The sequence below is a fragment of the Physella acuta genome, unplaced genomic scaffold (genome assembly GCF_028476545.2).
Source record: "Physella acuta isolate Inbredline_101_S28 unplaced genomic scaffold, ASM2847654v3 ptg000698l, whole genome shotgun sequence".
NCBI lineage: Eukaryota > Metazoa > Mollusca > Gastropoda > Physidae > Physella > Physella acuta.
The window spans coordinates 51965-78284 of NW_026732217.1; the positions used below are offsets into that span (position 1 = coordinate 51965).

At 35.7% G+C, this 26320-nt stretch overlaps 2 protein-coding genes across 2 annotated transcripts in view; one reads left to right on the forward strand and one right to left on the reverse strand.

The window, feature by feature from the left end:
* Positions 1–15558, forward strand: part of LOC131949442 (multiple epidermal growth factor-like domains protein 6) — a 55093-nt gene extending 39535 nt beyond the window's left edge. Inside the window, exons 22-35 of the mRNA XM_059311347.1 lie at positions 326–454; positions 962–1090; positions 2595–2723; positions 3605–3733; positions 4862–4969; positions 5569–5583; positions 5912–6078; positions 6958–7048; positions 7373–7627; positions 8262–8390; positions 8901–9029; positions 10506–10640; positions 12571–12593; positions 13061–15558. Coding sequence (XP_059167330.1) covers positions 326–454; positions 962–1090; positions 2595–2723; positions 3605–3733; positions 4862–4969; positions 5569–5583; positions 5912–6078; positions 6958–7048; positions 7373–7627; positions 8262–8390; positions 8901–9029; positions 10506–10640; positions 12571–12593; positions 13061–13459 — 1967 coding nt within the window. The 3' untranslated portion in view covers positions 13460–15558. The remainder of the gene's footprint in view (positions 1–325; positions 455–961; positions 1091–2594; positions 2724–3604; positions 3734–4861; positions 4970–5568; positions 5584–5911; positions 6079–6957; positions 7049–7372; positions 7628–8261; positions 8391–8900; positions 9030–10505; positions 10641–12570; positions 12594–13060) is intronic.
* A 986-nt stretch (positions 15559–16544) lies between these two features.
* On the reverse strand, positions 16545–19058 carry LOC131949477 (transcription factor HES-4-A-like). Its single transcript, XM_059311380.1, has 3 exons — positions 18929–19058; positions 18013–18108; positions 16545–17822 (listed from the first exon to the last, which is right to left on the reverse strand). The coding sequence occupies exons 1-3, from the start codon at positions 19004–19006 to the stop codon at positions 16740–16742; spliced, it is 1257 nt and encodes a 418-aa protein (XP_059167363.1). The 5' UTR covers positions 19007–19058; the 3' UTR covers positions 16545–16739.
* Positions 19059–26320: the final 7262 nt, after the last annotated feature.

Genomic DNA, 26320 nt, shown 5'->3' on the forward strand with positions numbered 1-26320 from the left:
TCATTGGTATCTGTAACTTTACAAGGGCTGGGAGGGAATTGCTAGTGAGTTCTGTGGAACTGTTGTCTGAATCTCTCATGTATAATTTACAAGCACACCTCATACAGAAAATGTGTGATTTTCTGATAGATTTAACATGGAAATGCAGTGTTTACAATAGTATATTATTGTATGAGTTGACTTTGAGAATGGTTTAACCTCCTTCTGGGGGTTACATTACATAGAAACAGCCATACACTGGTTTGTTACATTTTTTGACCTGGTGATCTATATAGCAGATAAAGTTGAGTTCACCTGTTACTGTGAATGATGGTTCTGTTTTCAGCCTGTGAGCCAGGTTTCTATGGGCCCAACTGCCAGACACGCTGTAGTTGTGTCAATAGCAAGTCATGTGACCGTCACACAGGGGAATGTGTTTGCCAGCCAGGGTACAGAGGGCGCCAGTGTGACAAGCGTAAGTCACCATCAGGGATGTCACAATCTGTCATCATCCAAAACTGGTTTTATATTTTCTTTTGCTTTCTACTTCTGTCATCATCCAAAACTGGTTTTATACTTTCTACACTAGTCTGTTTTCATATTTACAATTTTTATTTTATAATAATGCAGTGTGTTAATTTCCAAAACTGGTTCAATTTCATTTTGCTTTCTAATTTTCTTCTGTTTTCATTTTTGTTTTCAAATTTTAAGTTTCTTTATCTGTGCATGTCTAAACTGGTTATAGGCTTATAAAAAGTAAAGTTCCCTTTTGAACCCAAAGGTCCATGGGGGCAAGTGAAGTTCCCTGTTTCTGTGACCTCAGCATATGTAGGGTTTAGTGTGGTCAGCTCTATGCTCAGCCTTACTAGCTTATATTTGTAGTGATGAAGGAAATGTAGATTCTAAATAAGTTATGACTAGATAATTGTAAATGATGAAACCTTTTTGCCAAGCTTCCTTATGAGAGAATAAATTATTTCAGCCTGCCTGAGAGGTTTCTATGGGAAGGAATGTAAAGAAGTTTGCCAGTGTAAAAATGATGCTCTGTGTGATCATAAGGATGGCAGATGTTCCTGTAAGATGGGCTGGACCGGCAAACTCTGTGAAGATGGTGAGGTCTTAGTAGCTGTACTATTGTTGACATATTTTAACCCTTTCCAAACTGTGAAGACGGTGAGGTCTTAGTAGCTGTACTATTGTTGACATACTTTAACCCTTTCCAAACTGTGAAGACGGTGAGGTCTTAGTAGCTGTACTATTGTTGACATATTTTAACCCTTTCCAAACTGTGAAGACGGTGAGGTCTTAGTAGCTGTACTATTGTTGACATACTTTAACCCTTTCCAAACTGTGAAGACGGTGAGGTCTTAGTAGCTGTACTATTGTTGACATACTTTAACCCTTTCCAAACTGTGAGGTCTTAGTAGCTGTTGACATACATTAACCCTTTCCAAACTCTGTGAAGATGGTGAGGTCTTAGTAGCTGTACTATTGTTGACATACTTTAACCCTTTCCAAACTGTAAAGACCTAGTAGCTGTTCTATTGTTGACATACTTTAACCCTTTCCAAACTCTGTGAAGACGGTGAGGTCTTAGTAGCTGTACTATTGTTGACATACTTTAATCCTTTCCAAACTTTGTGAAGACGGTGAGGTCTTAGTAGCTGTACTATTGTTGACATACTTTAACCCTTTCCAAACTGTGAAGACTTAGTAGATGTACTGTTGTTGACATACTTTAACCCAAACTGTGAGGTCTTAGTAGTTGTTCCACTTTTGACATACTTTAAACCTTTCCAAACTTTGTGAAGATGATGAGGTCTTAGTATTTGTTCCACTGTATTAACCCTTTGCTGTCCAGGTTTAACAGCATTTTTAATTTTCAGCAGCCAAGCAAATTTAAGAAGCATTATTCTACTGGTGCTGACATATTTTTTTTTTAAAGTATACATATGTATAAAAAAAAAATAGGCCTACAGGAAAATAGCACCAGTTGATTATGTTTGAGTCTGAATGGTTTTATAATTAACAAATAATACAAAACACTGTCAATTCTAAAAAAAATAACTACTGTAGAATTAGAAAAATTACTTTAAAATGCCAAAAAAAATTGTTCAAAATAACTGGATGTACTTTTTATTGATATTACTATATTAGTTACATTCTAAATGAAGCCCTATTTCATTATTTCTATTCTTAATTTTTAAAAATATAAAAATTAACCATTATTGTGAAAATCACGAATATATATATATATATATATATATATATTATTCAAAATCTCGTTGCGAGCAAGACTTCAATTACTATGCAGATATGAATTAAATATATATAGTTGGAACAAATCAGATAGTACAACATAAGAAATAATTGGGGCACACATGAAATTAGGGGTTAATTGTTCTGAATTATGTTTTTTTTTGACTTTGTATCAAATATTTTTTGGTACCTCGATTATCTTTCTTGAATTGTGATATGCTTTCTGGGTTACCTTTCTTTAAAAACTGCTGAGATGTGGGGGGAGGGGGATGAGGGGTACCTTATAATTTATGCAAGTTATATTTACATTATTTATACTGACTTGTTACACTATTCTAACTGGCAATGTTTTCCAGCCTGTCCTTATGGCCGGTTTGGTCTGAACTGTAAACAAGAGTGCCAGTGTGGGGCTGACAAGACCTGCTACCACGTGGACGGGAAGTGTGAGTGTCCACCTGGTCTCACAGGCAAGAGATGTGACCAGCGTAAGTACGCAAAGAATTGTTTGGTGGAGCCTTAAAAAAAAGTAAAGTACCCTTTTGACCCTGGCGGTGCAGGTGAAGTAGAGTTTACCTGGTCCTCTGCATATGATGGGATATTGTGGTCTGCACTATGCCCGGTCACCTTATTTTTCTAATGTGTGTTAGGTATCCATTAGAGTTGGGTGGACAGATGAAGTAGAGTTTACCTGTTGCCTCAGCATTTGAAGGGATAGTGTGGTCTGCACTATGCCCAGTCACCTAGCGTGAGTTAGGTACCCATTAGAGTTGGGTGGACTCAAGTACGTTGCTACAACTCTAGCCAGGGATCTGAACTCAAAAGGTTAACAGACGAACACTACCATTCAACCACACTATCAGGCATATGAAAATAGTCGTTTTAAGATTTCCCAAAACACCTGCTGGGTGTGTGTAATCTGTTTTTGCTGATGTCACAACTCTCAAAGTGATCCTGGTCTTACATACCCATAACACAAACCCTAATATTGCCTTGACTCTGATCTTTACAGCAATACCATCAGACCTCTTTACAATACTGATATAATTTCAGCTATACCATCAGACCTTGTTACAATACTGATATAATTTCAGCTATACCATCAGACCTTGTTACAATACTGATATAATTTCAGCAATACCATCAGACCTTGTTACAACACTGATATAATTTTTTTCCTGATCTTTACAGCAATACTATCAGACCTTCTTAAGATACTCACCTGATCATTTTTTTTCAACATTTCTTTTTTTTTATGGTTTGGAGATTTATCTAGCACATACTTTTATTGTTCAGTGATTTGTCTAGTATAAATTTTTTTTTTCTGTATTTTATTATTGACCAAAAATTTAAATTTGCAAACTTTCAGCGTGTCCTCAGGGAACATACGGGGCTAACTGTCAAGGCATCTGTCAGTGTGAGTCCCATATGGCATGTGACAGTGTCAGTGGCCAGTGTATGTGTAGGACTGGATTTTACGGACAAAGCTGTGAAAAGGGTAAAGGTTTTAGCCTCTATCTTACATGTTACGGTCAGTTCTTGCATCCATTAAAGGTCAATTATTTGCATCGTCTAACCTGTTACGGTCAGTTACTTGCATCCATCTGACCTGTTAAGGTCAATTATTTGCATCATCTAACCTGTTACGGTCAGTTACTTGCATCCTCTAGACTTTTTAAGGTCACCGGCTTGCTTCCAACAGACCTGTTAAAATCAGTTACTTACATAGATCAATGATTATATTTATGCCAGCCATGCAGTTGCAATTAACTTGCATCCAATTCACTGGGTTAAGTCTCTAGTTTTTGTTGTAAGGCAGTAACATTTTAATATGTAGTATTTCTAGGCTTTTATTAACATGCATAGACTCCAAGTTTCACTGATGCTACATTAGTTCTTGTAAATTTCATTTAAATAGAAATTATACATCTGTAAATCAAGTATTACACCGTTAATGGTTTATAAAAGATCTCTTGTATTTGCATCAAACCAGAATAATTCCACTCCATGAATATAAAAGCTTAATTGACCTGATATGATTTTTTAAAATCCAGAATAAATTTTGCATTGGCAATATAGTGCTATTTTACAAAACCGTTTTTCACAAGCACTATATTAGATTTCTAGATTACTAAAATAACCTTTGTGTCTTTTTTCTCATTAATTTTGTTTCTGATTAACAAATTGTCAAATTTGATAGTAATTAATGTGGCAGTAATTTGAAAATGCCTTGGGAATATAGCTATACTGTGATTATGGCCATATTGTGAATATGTAACCTTACTGTGAATATAGCCATACTATGAATGTGGCCATACTGTGAATGTGGCCCTACTGTGAATGTGGCCATTCTGTGAATGTAACCATACTGAGAATGTAACCATACTGTGAATGTGGCCATACTGTGAATGTAAACCTACTGTGAATGTGGCAATACTGTGAATGTGGCCATACTGTGAATGTAGCCATATTATGAATGTGGCCATACTGTGAATGTAACCATACTGTGAATGTGGCCATACTGTGAATGTAGCCATATTATGAATGTGGCCATACTGTGAATGTGGCCAAACTGTGAATGTGGCCCTACTGTAACTTTGATATTTCTAATGTTCCCTGTCACCAGAGAGGAAGAAAGGCAAAAATGGGGTAAAGGGTGTTAAAGGCAGGAAGACCAGCTACAAGTACAGGAAAATGCTGAAAGACAAGAATGCATTGAGTAGTCTTAAAGCAGGTACTCACATTACACTCAGTTGTCTCAAACTTCTCCATTAGTGCTCTTCAAATCAGTTCAGTTCTTTACCCAAGGGAATGTCAGCATTTGCTGTTGTTACTAGATAAAATACAAAGAAAAATTTTCTACTCTAAGCATTTCCTAAATATGATGGTATAGTGTATACACCAATTTTGTCATACATAAAATGGTGTATCAAAATATCAAAAATAAATGAGATCACAACCCACAACAATATAAGAACAGCTAGCGCAAACATCAGTTTAAATTATAACAAAGTTTAAATTATAACAAACGTTGCAGTAGTTTTTATGATAGAATTCTGTTAAGCTTTTTAACTTTTATGAAGCTTTGAAATTGGCTTGCATTTATAACACATGTAGCACTTCCACTTTGTTTAGCTTTGTACTGCCCTTGATAATTGAGCACTGCCCCTTGATTTATCACAGATCCAGAATATATTTTTACGCTACTGTTTCAAATAATCTACAATCTTTAAAATTACTAAATAAAAATATTTTAAAACTTGAAAGTAAATGACTTTGCCATTTAGACTTTAATTCATAGCTAAGTTTGTTGCTTCTCTCATCCAATGCTAGCATCTTGGGTTTTTGGTAAGAATCACAATATTTGCACTCAGTAGCTAGAGTATAGTCTCACATTTTTTTTTAAACTTGACTTGTTTTTTTTATTATGATTTTATTTCTTTTTTGCACTTGATCTGGTTTTTTCTTTGAGCACAAAATCAATTTTATTAATTTTATTTGAAAGCTAAATGTTTTTAAAGGTTTTTTTTCCTATACAGCAAAATCATTTTTATTATACTTAATCTAGTCTTGTATTGTTTTTTTTTATTACTTATTTCTTTCAGTTATTTTTTTATTAGTTGTAGTTCAGGGGAAACAACCACAATGATTGACTAACCCTTATCTCCCCTGACAGGCTGCAAGGAAGGAGAGTATGGTCCCAACTGTGACAAGCTCTGCCAGTGTGAGAACGATGCAGACTGTGACATGTCCACTGGGGCTTGCATCTGTCCAGAGGGCTACATCGGCACCACCTGTGGGGAGAGGTGCCCAGAAAACAGATATGGTTTTAACTGTACTGGGGTGAGCCTTTGTGTTCCGATGTTACAGGTTTAAAGGTCTAAAGGTCACTAAGGTTGAATAGATGGATGATGAGATTGATTTTATCAAACTTTCACAAGCCCATATTAGTTTTTAATGTTGGTTTCAGATTTCATAACCTCGTTAGTAAATAATATTGATTTCAGTTTTAAAAAAACCATGTTAGTTTACGATGTTGATTTCAGTTGTGCATTTAAATGTTGATTTCAGACTACATACCCTCTTTAGTTTATAATATTGATTGCAGTTTAAAAACCCATTTTAGTTTATGCTGTTGATTGTAGTTTAAAAACCCATGTTAGTTGATGATGTTGATTGCAGTTTAAAAACCCATGTTAGTTTACGATGTTGATTGCATTTTATAAACCCATGTTAGTTTATGATGTTGTTTTTAGTTTAAAAACCCATTGTTAGTTTACGATGTTGATTGCAGTTTAAAAACCCATGTTAGTTTATGATGTTGATTGCAGTTTAAAAACCCATGTTAGTTTATGATGTTGATTGCAGTTTAAAAACCCATGTTAGTTTCAGATGTTGATTGCAGTTTAAAAACCCATGTTAGTTTATGATGTTGATTGCAGTTTAAAAACCCATGTTAGTTTATGCTGTTGATTGCAGTTTAAAAACCCATGTTAGTTTATGCTGTTGATTGTAGTTTAAAATCCCATGTTAACTTATGATGTTGATTGCAGTTTAAAAACCCATGCTAGTTTATGATGTTGATTGCAGTTTAAAAACCCATGTTAGTTTATGATGTTGATTGCAGTTTAAAAACCCATGTTAGTTTATGATGTTGATTGCAGTTTAAAAACCCATGTTAGTTTATGTTGTTGATTTCCGTTGTTGTGTATTTTACTTTAGGTCTGTGACTGTCAGAATGGAGCCCGCTGCAATAAAAGATCTGGACGCTGTAAATGTTTGCCTGGATACAGGGGAGAAAAATGTCAAGACAGTAAGTAATAGAGTTTTGTCCCTTGATAAACTATTTCAACTGTTCTGAGAATTTTCAAAATAGTTTTAATAAATGATGTCTGTTTTAAAGTAAAAGAATTATATTGCAAATTAGAGTGTAATTTATATGGTTTATGAGGAGTATTAAATGTTCCTGAAATTTTTTTTGCCATTTTCAGTGTGTACTAAAGGTCATAGTGGGAAGACTAAGATCAAAATAAACTAAGATACTTTTTAATGAAATTTTGCTGTCATGTCTTTCCCACTTTCAGCATGGTTAGATGACTAAGGTAAAATTTTTCTGTGATATCTTTTCCACTTTCAGCGTGTCCTGACGGGACATATGGTGAGGACTGTAAGCACAACTGTTCGTGTGAGCACGGAGACTGCAGTCACGTGAACGGCGCCTGCAGCTGCCAGTTGGGCTGGACAGGCAAGAAGTGTGACCAGCAGTGCCCGGCTGGCAAGTTTGGCCCAGACTGTGTCCACTCTTGTGTCTGTCAGAATGGGGCGTCCTGCGACCCCACCTCAGGCTGCTGTACCTGCCAGGAGGGGTATTACGGCCAGATGTGCGAGTTAGGTAAATGTTACTTTAACACATCTAATATGTTGTGTAACAGCTGAGAGAGGTATTACGGCCAGATGTGCGAGTTAGGTATAAGTTATTTTAACACTTGTCTATTGTGTTGTATAACAATCAGGAGGGGTATTACGGCCAGATGTGCGAGTTAGGTAAATGTTACTTTAACACATCTAATATGTTGTGTAACAGCTGAGAGGGGTATTATGGCCAGATATGTGAGTTAGATAATTGCCACTTTAATATCAGTCAAATATGTTTTGTAACAGCTGAGAGTGGTAGTATGGCCAGATGTGGGAGTTAGGTACTTGCTATGTTAACACTTGTCTGATATGTTTAATTAGCCATACTGTGATATCCTCACAGCAGGTATCACTTATATGGCTGCTTTAAAATTACCATTAAGTCTAAAAATATATAAGTAAATGATATTAGCTATTAAAAAAAGTTTTTTTGGCTATTCAGTAACATAAATTTCAATTTAAACTTTTTCTTTTATTTAGAAAACTTATGTTTTTCAACTATTTTTTGTGAATATAGAAATACTTAAGTCTTCAGTATTCTCTATACTGAAAATAGCTTCCTTCGTATTTTAAAGAAATGTAAATACAACATTTAAAATTTTGGCCAACAGAATGCCCACCTGGAACTCACGGCAACTACTGCACTGAGCGCTGTGATTGTGTGAACGGTGCATCCTGTCTGCCCACGACTGGTCAGTGCAAGTGTCCAGCCGGCTATACAGGAGACAGGTGTGAGAAATGTAAGTTAGAGCCTACTCCTCTTTTTATCACTCAGTCAAATGTACTAATGTTTGAATTCTAAATATAGTGTTAATGAAAGGCTATTTTGTAAGTTTTTTTTTTTTTTTTTTTTTTTTTTGCTTTTCTGTGTAAATTAATTTTAAGTTTGACTTATTTAATATACAGAACAATCACAACTCCTACCATTATGTCTAGACGGCATAAAAAAATTAGAACAACTAACCGCAAAATCAGCTCATTAAGATAAGACTCATTACTAAATTCCCTGAAAGCTGCATTTAAAACACCATACAGTGAGCCAGATTTAAAGCAAAAATAAATGTGTAATTTTAGCAATTTTATTGCTGCAATTTGCACTAAGTAGCAATCGCATGTAGGCTTACAGATTATTTGTGTGTGTGCTGGGGTCTGAACATCTTACGCAAGGTTATATAAAGGCTTTATAAAATGATTATGTGGAATATTGTTTGTAGTTTGTAGCAAGGGTTGTTTTTTGTTGTTACTTTCAGCATGTCCGAAGAACCGGTGGGGTCTGAACTGCAGGGAGGAATGTTCTTGTGGTGATGATGCTGGCTGTGATTCTGTGACTGGTGCTTGTCAGTGTCAGCCTGGTGTCATGGGAGAAACATGTGAACTATGTAAGTCTTTTTCAACACTGTACTTCTTTGTGTGCTCCAGTCTTCATAAACACCTCACTTTTTTTTTGTGTTTAACTCATTTTATAAACACCTCACTTTTTTGTGTTTAACTCCTTTTATAAACACCTCAACCTTTTTGTGCTCAAGTCCTTCTAAAAGTACTTTAATCGTGTGTATTTTTCTTTTCATAAGTACTTGTATCAATACACTAAACTCAGACTGAAATAGATACAGTGCATATATTTTGAATGTGGTTTTATTCTTAAAGCTATAGCCACTTTTAGTTACAGTGAATTTTAGTAGTAAATGTTGGATGAAATTTTTAAAAGCTATAATGAATGTAAGATTTCTGAGCTAACAAACTTTAAGTTTCTTTTAACATTCCATATATACACAATGGACCTACCTGTTAAAATGTCTAATAAACTTCCTGTAGCTGTTAAAATATCTAATAAAACTTTATCTCCTAGCCTGTCCATCATGACGCTATGGACCCACCTGTTAAAATATCTAATAAAACTTTCTGTACCAGTTAAAATATCTAATAAAACTTTCTGTATCACCAGCCTGTCCATCATGACGCTATGGACCCACCAGTTAAAATATCTAATAAAACTTTCTGTACCAGTTAAAATATCTAATAAAACTTTCTGTAAAACAAGCCTGTTAAAATATCTAATAAAACTTTCTGTATCACCAGCCTGTTAAAATATCTAATAAAACTTTCTGTATCACCAGCCTGTTAAAATATCTAATAAAACTTTCTGTATCACCAGCCTGTTAAAATATCTAATAAAACTTTCTGTATCTACTAGCCTGTCCATCAGGATGCTATGGACCCACCTGTTAAAATATCTAATAAAACTTTCTGTATCACCAGCCTGTTAAAATATCTAATAAAACTTTCTGTATCACCAGCCTGTTAAAATATCTAATTAAACTTCCTGTATCTGTTAAAATATCTAATTAAACTTTCTGTATCACCAGCCTGTTAAAATATCTAATAAAACTTTCTGTACCTGTTAAAATATCTAATAAAACTTTCTGTATCACCAGCCTGTTAAAATATCTAATAAAACTTTCTGTATCACCAGCCTGTTAAAATATCTAATAAAACTTTCTGTATCTACCAGCCTGTCCATCAGGATGCTATGGACCCACCTGTTAAAATATCTAATAAAACTTTCTGTATCACCAGCCTGTTAAAATATCTAATAAAACTTTCTGTACCTGTTAAAATATCTAATAAAACTTTCTGTATCACCAGCCTGTTAAAATATCTAATAAAACTTTCTGTATCACCAGCCTGTTAAAATATCTAATAAAACTTTCTGTATCTACCAGCCTGTCCATCAGGTCGCTATGGACCCACCTGTTATAATATCTAACAAAACTTTCTGTATCTACTAGCCTGTCCATCAGGTCGCTATGGACCCACCTGTTATAATATCTAATAAAACTTTCTGTATCTACCAGCCTGTCCATCAGGACGCTATGGACCCAGCTGCTCCTATTTCTGTGATTGCTCCAACAAGGGGACCTGTGATGCTGTGTCTGGTAGCTGTACATGCTATGAGGGCTGGGTTGGAGCACGGTGCCAGACTATGCAGAGTAAGTTCTATCATAGGTGGATGGGGAAGAGGGGGTGGGATCACACCCTGGGGCCTCAAAGTTATGTGAATAAATCACGTGCTGGAGTGTATTAGAAAACAATGCACAGTACAGTAAAGTTGTCTTTCACCTCATATGTTTTATCATAGACATATATACTTGCCCTCGGTCGACAACACTTTTCTACTGTGTTAAATAGTGAAATTTTAAACTGCAGATATAATAATATATTACCATTTTTTGGTAAGCCTTAACTTAAATATTTCAACAGTACATGACTATCCAAATCTGTAGAATTATTTTTTTTCTAAGTTGTAGGGCCTAGTTACTAAAATAATTTTGACAGGTGAGTTGAAAAATTTTAAGTAACTAATAATTTCACAGTATTTAAAGGCAATGTTCCCTCTAAGCTGCGCGACCGCGCAGTAGTTTTGAGCTGCCGCGCAGTGATTTTGTAAAATAAGTATATCCTTATATAAGACTTTTAGAACACCGCGCACAGAAAATACATGTTGCACACTAGCTTTTCCCCCTTAGAAGGAACATTGTTTAAAGGTTTGCAGTGCAATATCACTTCAGCCATAGTGTATGAAAAGAAATGAATTTCTGACCTGATGGTCATTTGAGCAAATAGAGTAGCTTTCACTTTCTTTTTTTTTACCTCGCCATATTAGTGGACATTATCATCAATTGGTAGAGTTTATGACTGCTAGCTAATAGTCTTGGGTTCAAATCCTGGGCCGATGCTCTAGAACACACCAGAGTCCTCCCAACTATTCCCTCATATTCCAAGTTCATTGAAACAGGTTAATTCTACTTCATCTGCCCCAAGTTTCTTGGGCACACACAAAAATATGAATGGGTGTGGTGATCCATACTGAACCCAGCTGCCTGTACTTTTAATTACTGAAGCCAAGACTTGCTTTTATGGCTTTCTGAGTACCAAATAGAATTCACTCTAATGTTGTTGTTTGTTTTCTAAGATGTATTTACAGCTGCAGTCATTGCCTGATGAGCACCACTATAGAAATGTAAATTATAGATAGGCAGGATTTGTGTTGCTTTTATCTTTAATATTTTAAAACGTCTTACATCCAAAAATGTGTATTACATCCAAAAATGTGTGAACATCCCATTTTAACTTCCTACGTCTAGTCTCATCCTGTTTCTGTGCATCAGTTTTAGTTCTGGCACATTCCCACTGACTTAATAGTTTTTATTATTCCCTTAATATTTTGTAAATATTGGAGAAATTATTTTTTTTAACTACTATATCCAACTGTTTGTTGGGTGTTCCTCAACAGCCCCTGTTTTTAACTAAACAACAGCAGCCTGTGATGTTTGATCAAGTAGATGATAATGTTTGTCACCATTAGATCCATTTTAACACTAGCAGGTTTGCTAAATGAGTTAAAATTATTTTATAATGTATTTTACTGATGACCGTGTATATCATTTTGGCAGCATTAGGAGAGCTTATACTGAGATGTGATGTAGTTCTAGAAGCAACTAACTACCTGTTATATCCCTGGGTCTGCAGCTCTTGCATATTAATTTGCACAAAGTTTTGATCAGCTTAAACTTTCTTGACTGGCTGTACTTTTTTATACTGAGATACATTATACAGTGAACAATTGCATTGATTGATTTATCTAAAAACCATTTTTAACTTTGACTAAATTGAGCATGTGAAGTTGAATATGTGCAACCATAACTACATATACTATCCATACTCGACAAATATTTTTCTCCATACGCACACAGTGTATATACTAAACAAATCTATTTCTCCACAACATACACACTATTCAATACACTATACAAATCAATTTCACCACAACATGCTCATTGAATATAATATACAAATATATTTCCCCACAACATGCACACTATCAGTACTAGACAAATCAATTTCTCACCTGTTTTACAGAGAAGGAGCAGGAAATACAAGCTGTAAGTTTCAACTGCCAGAAGTTCTATTAATTTTTGGCATGTTGGCATGACCTTACAGCAATAACTCACCACGGCCTATTTCCTTGCTTCAATCTGCACTTACTTTTAACTGTTAGCCGTTACTTATTTTACAAAAAGGACATGCATCATCAACATTGTTTCCTTACGAATACAAAATTAAATCAAGTTTTGACAATACTTCTATCAGAGTTGCAAAGAAATAAACTTTATTACTGTGTTGGTGTTAGGCTATCTTAGTGATAGCAGTAAAAAGTAACTTTTATTTGTAATTTAAAAAAGTATTCTAAATATGTTCTAAATTCTTTTTTTCTAAAAGATAGTAGCAGGCAATATCTGAATTGAACTTACTTTTAGATTTAAATTGTATGGGTAAGTAAAACGTAAGTATTTATGTAAACCTCTTTGATTAAATTGTGTGTTAATTCTTTGTATTTTTTCTCTTGAAGTCCCCACGGGGCCAAGACGAGGTGACATTCCATGGGCAGTCAACTACAGCTAGTGATGGGAACCAGTCAGGTAGAAGAGCTGATGCCAACAGTATTCATGCTAGCCCTGGTGCAGTCGTCCAACGGAACTCTGACCATGAGATCAACAGAGCTGGCACTATCATCACTTTTGATTTCAACCAAGGTCATGATGTGATTTTAGGCAAGGGTGATGCTGGTGTCAAGTTGGGCAAAGGTGGTGGTGGTGGTGTTAGGTTAGGCAAAGGTGATGGTGTCAGTGTGTTGGGCACTAGTGACAATCCTATTCAAACTTACACAGAGGGTACGGTAGACCGGGGCACCACAGATCTTGATGTTTCTTTAGATAGTTTTAGCGGTAGCGAAGACACTGAAATCTGAAGTGGTTGATTTGTTCATATCGCTAGTGCTTTCATTTGTGAGACTTCAGTCATTTAGTTAGTCATTCCTTGCGAGATTAGATCTTAGAAGTTTATTATTTTTGTGTATTGTATTTTAATGTATTTTTATGTACAGTGTTATTTCCTGTATCAAATTTAGTTCATTATCTATTACAATCATTTAGTACTCTATGTATTAAATAATTTTGCAAGGCAGATCTTCAAAAAATGTCCTCTAAATTATTGATCATAACTGAGAAAGTAAAGTAATTTATTTAGTAGGACATTTAGCTCTGCTTCTAGTTGTCTTACTATTTCATAAGATTGTTTTTATTTTTGTTGCTTACATTTTGACTTCAAATGTTATTGATAGTAAATTATTTCTAACAATTTGACTTCACAAATGTTATTCATAGTAAAAATTATTTCTAACAATTTGACTAGGCTGTTTTTCATCTGCCAAAGTTTTAACTTACCTGTGTATTTATCATGTGCGCACATTGTTTTATTAACCTCATTTAATCAATTAGTCAAATATTTTTATCTAGATGTAATGTTTTTTATCTGACTGGGTTTTGAGTGTGACCATGTATTTACAGTTTTATGCTCAAAGTATACAGTAAGACGACATGGATCACCATATGATTTATTTATTTTACAACCAGATAAACTCAAAGCAACTTTAATTTTAAGTTCAATCAAAGTTTTGATTTATTGTAAATTCCATTTTATTTTTCATTGTTTTTAAATATATTCATTTTCTTCATTTTATTTAAAAGCAAATAATTCTCACTTCATTTAGTGTCTTATCCTTAAAACCGTACCCAAAAGAATAAATTTTAATCTTTAAATGGTTTTTTTAAAACGATTTCAATATTATGACTCTTTGTTAGTGTACCAAGTTTCAATAATTATTAGATGTAAAAGATGTATCCATTGTTATTACCAGTTATCTCCCTTCTTTTTATTACTAGTTTATGTCTTGATTAGATGGTGGTATATATTTACTTTTAGTCTTTCCTGCCATTAACCACTGTAAAAATTATGTTTTTCACACACTTTTGTATTTAATTATAATGTAATTGATGGCTAAAACATCTAAATTCTGTGTGAATTAACTTCATACCGAAAAATATTCTTCTTTCCTTTGAAGAATTTTATCTTTCTTTTTTTATCCGCCTTTCCATTCCCAAGTTTATTTAGAAGATATAAAATAGACCTTAAAAACTTGGATAAATTAGTATTTATTAGTTGATAAATTTAAACCCTCAATTGAATCTCTTTTTAAAAAAAAAACATTACATGCTTTGATTGTTTATTGAATCTTGTATATTTGTAAATGTCAATTATGTGCAATTAGATGTTTCATCTAGATACATCGAGCAAAACAATTCGTCACATGCTGAATTAGTTTTTGGACTCTGATTTTAAAACGTCCTTGAATTATTTTATTTTTAAATTAAAATAAGATGCTTAGACGCAGAATTTTTTTCTTCTTCTAAATTTAAAGGATGTCTTTCAATGTGTGCGATTTCTTGTTCAATGTAATCGCTCACTCACACAAGACGTGATCTAATTAAAACAAATTCTGTATTTCTTAAAAAAAAAGTCTTAATGAAATCTTGGCCAATATATAGTAACTTCTATCATCTGTTCCTATTCTGGACAGATGAACTCAATCACCTGGAAGTCATGTCTTTCCTACTATCATTAACTTAATCTGTTTACTTTATCAAAAGAAAGATTGGGACAATAATGCAATCTTTCAATTACTTTTTTTTTTCTTAGTATTTTAATTGTATTTTAAACTTAGCAAGGTGAAATATCTATTTATGAAAATTTTCCTTTAGTTAAACTAGTATTTGAGACAATAGTTTTTGTAAAACATGATATTATTTACTGTGTGTGTGAATGATTGAAAATGTTTGTGTACTTTGCTATCTAAAATTTTGAAAATATCAAATTTGTAAGAAAATTTAGACTAATGTTGAGCAAATATTGTTTGTAGTTGCAGGCTTAACAGTGTCAAATGGTGAAAAAATGGGATTGTCTACTTTTGTTCATTGAATGATCTTATTCATCAAAATAGATGTAAATTGAATAAACTTTTTTTTTACATTTGTTCCGCTTTGATCATTAACTTCTTTATGGGGTTTGACAAATGGTGTATATTAGTTTTAACACAAAATGTTAATCCAGAAAAATTTGATTACACCCTTTCATTAACTCTGTCAATTTTAAAAGCAGCAAGAATGCTAAGTGACTGTCAGAGGTTGGTCAATTTTCTGTCATTGATTGCACAAATTTTAATTTCCTGTCTACTGTTTTGATATTTATCATTAGTTTTATATCTGGGTTAAAGAATTGTTTTAATGACACTATTTTACTGATGTGTAGAAGATGTGTATCAGCACAACAGTGGAACCCTATACATGACAAATTCTCTGTATTATTCATAATACATAGATCTAGTAGTATTTAAAATGGTCTCTGAAAATCTTAAAAGCCAGGATTGATATTCAGTTAAAACTGCTGCGTAGTCAGAAATTTGTGGTAGTTAGATAATAGTGTGTATTTAATTAAATTAGGACAGAACCTCCATGGCATGCCTTACTCTCAGGAGAATCTTGGAGTGAAGGCTACTGTGTCGTATTTTTAGTTTTTTTTCATTTGAGACAAAGCAAGAATCATGGAAAAGGGCAACTGACAACTTTTAAATTATCAAAAGAGATTTATTAAATTATTAGAAAAATTAAGGGCATATAAAAAAAGCACTTTGGTATGTAACATGCTATCACAGAATGCTTTGAATGTACCAAAACAAGATTACATTGTACTCTACTATTTATACACTAGGAAATATTAACAAGATACAAATTTATTTTCTTGTGCCTGTGGTGTTTACAGACAAGAAGCCACAACTAAACAGAGTTGTGCGCAAACCATAAATAACACTTCATGGTGAAACTGGTATCGCAAAAAAAAAATGCACAATCTTAATCCATAACTAGCTTCAACATGAATTTAGTTTTAACTAACATTTCAAGAAAAGAATTGCAGAAAAAGAAACATTATTAAGTGTGTGTTACTGGCAAAGAAATATTACAAAATATTTTTACACTTAAAATTTTCAGATTTTCATTAAGGAATGCAGATGAAGCTAATTTATATTAATACATACTTACAAGTATATGTACAAAAAGGCCATTTGTTTTCATATTTACAAATATTATGCAAAATAAAGGTCTTTCATATAATTGTTTTTTTAAATGCTGGACACTCTACCAAGGTCGCCACATGGTTTCAGGTGAGATTTGGTGGTCAACACCGCCCTTGACACAAAGATTTAATGCACTGTTTGATGTGTTGGACTGTTTGGAGCTTAAGGGCGAGGGGCTGTTGGTCAGAGTGGGTGTAACATAACGAGCGGGCTGGACCAGGCTGATTGCTGTAGAAGGATACGGCTCGTATCCGCGGTAACCGTAGACTTGAGAGTCCAGACTGCTTGTGTAGGGGTAGGATGCTGGGTGGATTAAAACAGGGGAGCTGACTGATGGAGTGTAAGCCGTCATTGACAAAACAGTTGACTGGTAGGGTTGGTCAGCTGGTAACGAGGGGTATGAATTTAGTGAATGCTCGCTTGTGAAATCTGGGGTAACTGCTTCGTATTTACGTAAACTGTGAATGTCAGACTGGGGTTTGTAGTGGAATGGTGATTTGCTGATCTCTGTGGTTGTGTGTGGGCATTCTGTGTAGAATTTCTCCACACATCGCAAGCCTGGGCTGCGTTTTGTTGGGTCCTGCTTGGGTAATGAGTCTGGTGAAGGGATGATTCTCTCCTCTTGTAGATGCGGAAGTGGAGCGGTTGTACTGTGTGTGATGTTGTACTGGAGAGCTGGAGTCGACGACTGAATGGGTGAGGGTATGTAGACATGTCTGGCGTCAGTTGTGCTGGTCTGGTGGATCGCCTGTTCTTCGCCTGCGATAGCTCTGTCTCTTACGTAAATGTCTGACAAAGATGGGGAAGTGGATGACACTGTTGATGCTGATGCATGAAACGGCGAAGTGAAATTTGTGTTGGGGTCATCCACCTGAACCACTGTTTCCATCCTTCTAGCGATGGTTCTCAGATGGTTCTGAAGTTGAACTTTAACCTCTGCAGGAACAAGACGTGAGCTTTGGATGTACCTGATGGACTCCTCCGCGCATGAGCTAAAGCCTGAAGCATAACGTACTGCCATAGCTCTGCGTGTTGAAAATGTGTTCGTGGTTTGTGTTTTGCTGTAATCATGACGCAGTCTGGTCAGGACCTCTAATGTTTTTTCCAATATTTCTGCTTTCTCCATTTTGTCAAGATCAGTATCCTATAAAAGGAAATAACAATTAATTAAACAAAGGTAAAATTAAGTACAATTGACTTAAAAATCTCTTTCTTCACATTAAAATTATCTTCTATTTTATGTTTTATTATATGGTTTAACATTTAATTTCATAACAACTCTTAGTCTAATTAACTGAAAAATATAGATCTTAAAAAGAAAACATTTTAGTTACCTTTTCTTCATCTCCCTCACACACTATATCTCGTATCTGCATTAAGCAATTGTTGATTCGAGCTCTCCTTTTCTTTTCAGCAAGTAATTTTTTACCCTGCAAATTAAAAGATTAAATTACTTAAAAACTTAAAATCAAAATTTAATTAGCTTGAATATTACTACTATGTTGTTACCGGGTACTACAATCCATTATTCCAGTTGATATAATAAGGTTAACTTGACTGCCAATTGACTTAGACAATCCTAAATGATAGGTCTAATTAAATAAGTTTTTGTAGGCTTACATAAGGGTAGGTACATTTATGACGATTTGTTTATTTTACTAAAAATTAAAAATCTTAAGGGCCAAAACATACTTTTAACTTTTGACTATCAATACAAATACAAGACAAATACTGAGTAGAAATCTAGATCTAATCTAGACTAGCTTTTAGTCACCAACAAAATTAAAATTGACTCATACAACTGAATAAAGATCTAGATCTAGATTCTCTAGATCTAGATAAAAGTATACTAGATCTAGATCTATCTATTCTAATAAATTATTAAATGAGGAATTTTATTAAAAGTTTTTTAATCTAGAAATTTAGTTTTATTAGCCTAATTTAATTTTAAAAATAAATTATTAATAGAACTTCTCAGTCCAAGTTTGAAGTTAAGTTGTCAAGTTAGTAGATCTAGTTAGCCTATTCATTAAGTCATTTATTTTAAAATATTTTAATTTAGGCCTAGACCTCTTATCTAGATCTAGATTCTAGATCAGTAGATCTAGAATCCTGATTCTAGATCTAGACGTCTAGGTATATTTTTAAATTAATAAATAGGATTACATTGCCTAGATCTAATTTTAACCTTAAAATTGTTTATTATAAATCTAAAACTTTATTATAGATCTAGAATCTAGATCTACTTACTTTTCTGTGTGTTGGAGTGTAGTTATCCAAATCGTGAGATTGACTGGTTGCTTCACAAACATTAGGCAAGTTATCCATGTTTCTACAGAAACGAAAGTAGGAGTTATCGAGTTGTAGGTATTAACTATTTAATTTTTTTATTCTGCTTTTAACCAGCGCTACTATGGTTAATAAACAGATGAAATATACAGCACGGCTGTAGAGCTAAACTGGTCTCCACAAAAACTGTAGAGTTCTGAAGTTGTACTAACGGAATTTGTTGATTTGAGCCATTCCGACACATCGCTCGTTTTATAGCCATTTCTTCAACTACCCCACGCCAAGTGTCACTGGGGACGAAGCTATGCTGACACCGGAACAATGATTACGTTCCTCCAGTGCCCACCAATCGGATCGCTCGATTTCCTATCGGCACGCGCCCGTGCATACCGTCAGAGCAGATGGGAGCCTTAAAAGAGCGTCTGCACTGGGGCGAATATTTATTGCTTTTTTTTTTTAATTGTCTGGTATCGGTGAGTGACGGAACGCAAGTCCTCTCACGCGCGAAGAGGAAATAAATCCCGTTATTATGTTTTATCCTAAAAATGAAATTAGAGATCCAGGTGAAGTAGGACTGTTGCGTGCGTGACACTTAAACAATGACTATGCTTGGGCTGAGCTCGATTTTTTAAATCACTGCTCAAAGTGGCATAGATCTAGATCTAAATCGGATCACTAAAAGACGCGCTTAGTGCTTTCGCTTTTTTTTTTTTTTTTTTTTTTTTTTTTTTTTTTTTAAAGATTGTGAAATTGGATTTGGTTACTTTTAATTTGATCTTTAAAAATCAGATCTATAATAAATATTATTTACTGACCTTTGAAATAGAAAATTAGTTAGCCTAAATAGGTCTAGATCTATATCCTTAAGTATTCTAAACTTGACTGACACTAACATTTTGTATTATTAATTAAACACACATGAAATAATCACGAGCAACGAGGAAGAGGTGTTTTAACATATTTATAGGCTTATTATAGTTATAGATAGTGTGGTAATGCTGAGACCAGCTTTGAATTACACTGTTTTTGATTTAAGATTATTTTTTAAGGATGATATATGTTATTTCTTTCGGCAACATAAAAAGCACAATAATATGTAATTAGCTTAGGTTCTCAATACTTAAACTAAAATACTAGTAATACAAACTTGTAATATTATTATAGTTTGTGTTGTAAAATATGGGTTTAAATCAGAAATCAGATATTGGTATTGTCTGTTGAAATTAAAAGAACTTTACAAAAAGATAGGGAAGTGTGTCTGTTATGTGTGTTAATTTGTGCGCCTTAAACTTAAACATATCCTAACCTTTAACATATTGACCCTCGTAAAGAAATAGTATCAAACTGAAGTAATTGAGATACTTTCATCTGCTAAAAATAAACGAAAATATATTTTTTTAATATAGTTTGAAGTTTGAAGTTTTATGTACATAAGCCATTAGTGATGTTTTTATTTATCTTGAAATAGTTAGCTTGTTAAAAACAGCTTAAAATGTAATTTTAATCAAGTGGTCAATTAGTTTTACTGTTCAATCAATGACAGCCTAAAATTAAATTAATGATATTCAATTAATGTTAAAATTCAAGGCTAAGTCTAATTGTTTAATCTATTTAATGAACTTTTATGTTTTATTATTACTTAATAATTATTTGCATTAAATAATATAATTTATTAAACCAATTTTTGGGGTCTTAAACTAACATTTATAGACGTTGATTTTTAAAAATGTTCGATTTCAAGAGATCGTCTGCTCCGTGGCAGGCCAAACACAATGGCAGGCAGACGCCAGACAGTGATAACGTAACCAGCCATCCCTCTCACCCCGCCCCTCACCCCACCCCCTCGAACGTAAACAAACGGTCAGAGAATGAGCAGCTTGACCACAGATCATTGTCTGTTAATTGCACGAGAATCTCGCGCGCGACCCCGCCTGCGCGTGACACGAGCAATAATAGGGGGCGCTGGCGGTGGCCGGGCACATTAACGCGAGTGGCGATTCCAGTGCGTTGGTCATTCTGACGAAAACCAGATGGACAGATGTTGACCCCGGTTCGGGTGTGACATAAGAGGTCTTGAGGGGGTGGGGCACCTAATGTAATCGACTGACTCCTGGCGCTTTCTTCGGACCGTCTGCTAAATTTTTCGTAAGAAAGTTTAAGTTTAATCACGTGTTCAGTCTCACAATTTACATCTAACTTAACATATATAGTCTGCTTCTAAACCTCTTGCTATTTTTTTAACAAAACCAGATTTTTATTATAAGACATATTTAGCAGAAAATTCTCAATAATAGAAGTTGGGTTATAAAGATAACTAATTATTATTTTAAAAAAAAAGCTTTTTTTAAACGAGTAATTTTTTTCTTTTGATAAATTTATCATCTTAACATATTTGTGTTTGTTGCTCAGCTAAATATACTAACTTTATAAGTAGTGTGTTGTTGTTGTTGTAGTTTGTTGCGAGCTCAGTAGGTCTATACATTCTAATTCTAAACAGTGTTTCTGTCAGATATTTTTCTTCGGGGGGGGGGGGGGCGGACACTGGTAAAAGTATAATTTCTATATAAATTCTATTTTGTGGGGATAGACGTACTCCCCCCACCCTCGGAGATATGCATGAAAGAAACCCTGATTCTAAAAATACGTAAAATAGTTTTTATAGTAATTATAGCCAAGTTAAGTTACAAGTTTATAGAAGGTTACCACGAGTTCATTTAGCCATAATTTGTTAGTCCTTTTGTCTGCATAAATTAAATTGATGGCGATGTTTCAAGTCTCCGAACTATTGCATCCAATGATGTTAATCAGCCGTCTGGACGGCTGATGCTATTTTTGGGAGGTTGAGTGTGTCGGGCGCATCGCCTCACAGTTGTGCAAGGTGTGAGTGCTACACCGGACGTCGCTCGCGCGATGACATGAAAAATGACCAACGGTCAAGAAGATGTCTAAACGGACAAGAGAGACGCCGTTCTAATTGGCTGGGAGGTGAGGGTGAGGGCATGTGAGCAGATCCAGTCAACCGCTATGTTTATAACAGTGTCGGGGGGGGGGGGGGGGTGAGGGGGGAGCCGATGTAATGGAGTGGGGGTGTAGTGGGTGAGGGGTAGTCAGGGTAAGGGGAGAGGGAGTTGGGAGTATGTCGGGGTAGTTGGATGTAGTGGGTGGGTTAGTGAGGTAGTAGTTGGGGAGTGTTGGGGTTAGTTGTGTGTAGTTGGTGAGGGAGTGTGGGGGAGGAAGCTGGTTTAGCGGGTTGTGCAGTGGGTGGGGAGTGAGGTAGTGGGCAAGGGGTTGTCGGGGTAGTAGGATGTAGTGGATGGGGAGTGTGGGGTTAGTTGTGTGTAGTTGGTGAGGGAGTGTGCGGGGGAGGGAAGCTGGTTTAGCGGGGTGGGGAGTGAGGTAGTGGGTGTGTGGGAGAGGTATTTGGGAGGAGGGTAGTTGTGTGTGGTTGGTGGTGAGTAAGGTAGTGGTTGGGGAATGTGGGGGTGTAGTGGGTGGGGAATGAGGTAGTGGGTGGGGGAGTATAGGGGAAGTGGGTAGGGACGTGGTTGAGGGAGAGGGATAATGTCTGGATAATGGGTAGGGTAGTGGCTGGGAGAGTGAGTTGGGTAGTGGGAGTGAGTGGGAGGAAGTAGCGTTCAATAGCATGTACAGTGGCTTCGTTAGTCCAGTGCTTATTATAGCTAGGGGTTGGGTTATTTGTGATTTGCATGAGGATTTGAATGTTTCAGGGCTGGTAGATTTATAAATCAGTTGAGAAGCTAGGGTGGGCGGTAGAATACCTTTTAATACAAATATTTTAAAGACGGAAGACATGTAGTAATCATCGCTGAAGCAAAATTGTACGCCTAAATGATGCTGAAATGTAGCTTTAATTAGCATCACTTTGATCAGCTACTATACGTTTTTCTGTCCTATGGTACTGCATATTAGAAACCAAAATGCAAATTATGTTGTTGTTGTTTTTTTCTTTGTTAATTGCTCATAGATTACTCCATTAAAAAAAATAATTTTCTTTTGCATGTTCGAAAAAAACATTTTTTTAAAATCTGAGTACTAATAGTTATTCCGCTTATTTTGATACATTCTTTTGTAATTTAGGAAAAACACTACTTAAATATCTAAATATTACTCTATAGGCTAAATAGTAACATCATTTTTGGGGGGAGGGGGGGGGGGGGGGCAGAGGCGTAGCGACGGGGGTGGCGGGGGGGGGGGGGGGGGTGGTAGATATGTCTCCGGGCGCCGACCCTAGGAGCGCCAAAATAAGCTAATTTTAGCTATTTTGAATTATAAATATAAAAAAAATAGATATGGGGATGGGCGCCAAATTTAAAGTTTGTCCCCGGGCGCCGGGAGGGGTCGCTACGCCTCGGGGGGGGGGGGGGGGGTCTGACATTTTGTTACATGCGACGATGGGAAAGATAGTACACTGGAATAATAATTTTCAACAAAACGTCTAACCGGTTGTGAAACCCTGTGACGTAAGCCACGTGACCCCGCATGACGTCACCACCCATAACACCTCTGGCTCCGTGTGCTCTGTAGATGGCAGGGTCCAGAAACCACGGGTAGGCAAACATTGACGCGGTACTGAGCGGACCGGCTGCTGACCGCACCAATGCCGTGCGGAAGAGATCTTGTGAACGTCTGCTGTGGTCCATGTCGTGCGGGTGACGTCACGGCTGGGGACAATGGAAGAAAGCGTAATGATGAAGATAACGAGATGATGAAGATAATCTACAACACGTGAAGGGAAAGGGGGGGGGGGGGGGGGTGAGGAGAGATGGAATGTATTGATAGGGGGGGGGGGCTTTGAGTTCTATTTAATAAAATGTAATAAAAATAGATTATAACAAAAAGGTTTTGTACATGCAGTAAAAAAACATTTACTTCAAATATTTCACAATCTATAACTATAAAGAAAAGTGATAGTCTATATATTATGTTTTGACTACTGTTATTAAAATTTTGTAAGCGACCCATTTGTCTTTATATTTGTTTGATTAGTGTGACTTAAAAACACATTTTTATTCAAAATTGGATGAAAAACATCTATGTAAAACCACATTTTTTGGGTGTTATGTTTTCCCCCCTCCTGTTTGATATACTGTACTTTGATTGTAGTTCATCTAGTTCTGGTGCTCATAGTGCCCAGCACACTATCATCTATTATGCCAAAGTAATTGAAATAGGTTAACTCTATTTCATCTGCCCCGTGTGACTTGGGCACGAACGAGAAAAAAAGATGATACGATTATAAATTTACTGTGGTTGTTATAAGTAGTTGTTATATAGGCCTACGATTCTTTTGGTGTTACTTTTTGCTATTAGGTGGGGGGGGGGGGGGAATTGGGTACTTTGTTTTTTATAATAAGGATAAAAGCTTTTGTGACTAGTTTTAAAAGATAAGGTTTAAGTTAAAAGATACAGGCATAGACCACCAATCATCTTTATTGCTATAAGTTGTTTAAAAACAAAACTGATATTATCGGCGGGATTATTCGAGGTATTCAAACCAAGAGAATGGTCAGATTAGTGCACCAGATTAGTGCACCAGCGCCCGGGGGTGTGGTCATGACACTAATGACAGCAGACGGCAGGCCCGGTCATCTGGTGTGCAGCCAGACGCGGTATCGTCTGCTTCAAGGGGCGATAACTGGCCCGTCTGCAGGAAGTCGGGGGGCGTGAGCTCGCGCCACCCCCCGGGCGGTGTACAGACCTTGACCGCTGGGGGGTGAGGGGGGGTGAGGGGGAATGGTGAAAACAGAAATTATCCCCGCGGTGCTGGTGAAAGATAGGTGCGACGTTACGGGATATCTGGACAGATGAAAATCTGGGATTTGGACCCATAATGAGTGCGTGCGGAAACATGTGTGAAAACGTGTGCGGGGGAAAACGCTGTGTGTGAGTGTTACGTGGGGGTGAGAAAATTCTTGACACCCCTTGTCAATGAGCTGTGGGTGTTGTGACGTGATTCTGACGTGATCCGCGGGTGCTATGACGTGATCCGAACCGCTGACAGAAAGCAGGTGGTGGCGCTCATGGTAAAACTTCGCCGTCGTGGTTTATTTTAATGGGTGGGAGACCATGGGTATTTCGTGATGTCACTCAATTTTGACAGATTTTTATCCCATCACATTACCCCCCCCCCCCCCCCCCCCCCCCCACCATCGTTATGGAAAGTAAACCTTTCCCGCCTAAAATAAATAGCAAAATCCATCTATCATCCCCCAAGTGTTTTTAAGTTTTTCCGACTCCGAAAGGTTATAAGTAAAAGTATTAAAACGTCAACATTTGTCAAAATCTCGATTTATATTTTTGCACGATTACAGCGCATTTGTTATATTCGGTATACAAATTCAGTGGGAAGGAGTAAAACAGCAAGAACTATTAAAATTATATTGTATTTTTCCGCACGATTACATCATTGTTCTCTATTCTCTGTAAGCGAGTATACGAGAAAGTAAAAAGTGCATGCTACGTAACATTTTCTAAAGGCCACACCTATCCTTTAACTTTACGCTCGCATGACGTCATTTATTAAACTAACCCCCTATAGATCAAGAAGGTAAATAAAACTTAACACATTTCGCGCGCATTTCAGAACAATAAAAACACAAATAAACTTATGTCTGAATAAATAAAAACCAAATTGCTTAATTAATTAAAGTGACGATGCAAATGATTTTTAATGGCTTTGTCGTCTTTTAAATTTTCTTCATTGTTGGCGACATGTAATGTTTCTTTCAGACATTTTTTTTCAGGAGGTGGTGAGGTTGCGAAGTTACAAATTCGGTAAGGTGTTAGCAGTGCCACCCCCAGGAGAATACCGAAAGAAACTCTGGCGCCATGTATAACCTGCAGTAAATGTGCACCCTGCGTTTTGAAGTTGGTGTGTGTTTGTGTTTTTTTCTGTGAGTTTGTGAGTAGTCCTATATGTGTTCTGCGTCCATAGCAACTAGCCACAGGGGAAATGTGTATTCACAAAATAATATTTATAAACATACATCAATTTAAACTACGTGACGGTTTTTTTTTTCATCTTATTTTATACTATAACCAAATATTCCGCGCTTTTTTTAGAAGTCGTCTTATTTAGACAGAACTCGAAAAGCAAAAGTCATTTATTTGAATGTTTATCTAAAAAAAAAGTTTCTATTGTCAAAAAAAAATATTTTGAGGATGTTTAGGCGTCTTTCGAAACTTGTATTATTTTCATTCGCATTAATTTTTAGATGCATATTTTATTTTATTTAGCCAAATTGCAAAAAAAATTATTAAAAAATAATAATAAAATAATAATAATAGTATAGTTTTATTCAGTATTTTTTTTTTTAAATTGGACCGAGGCGA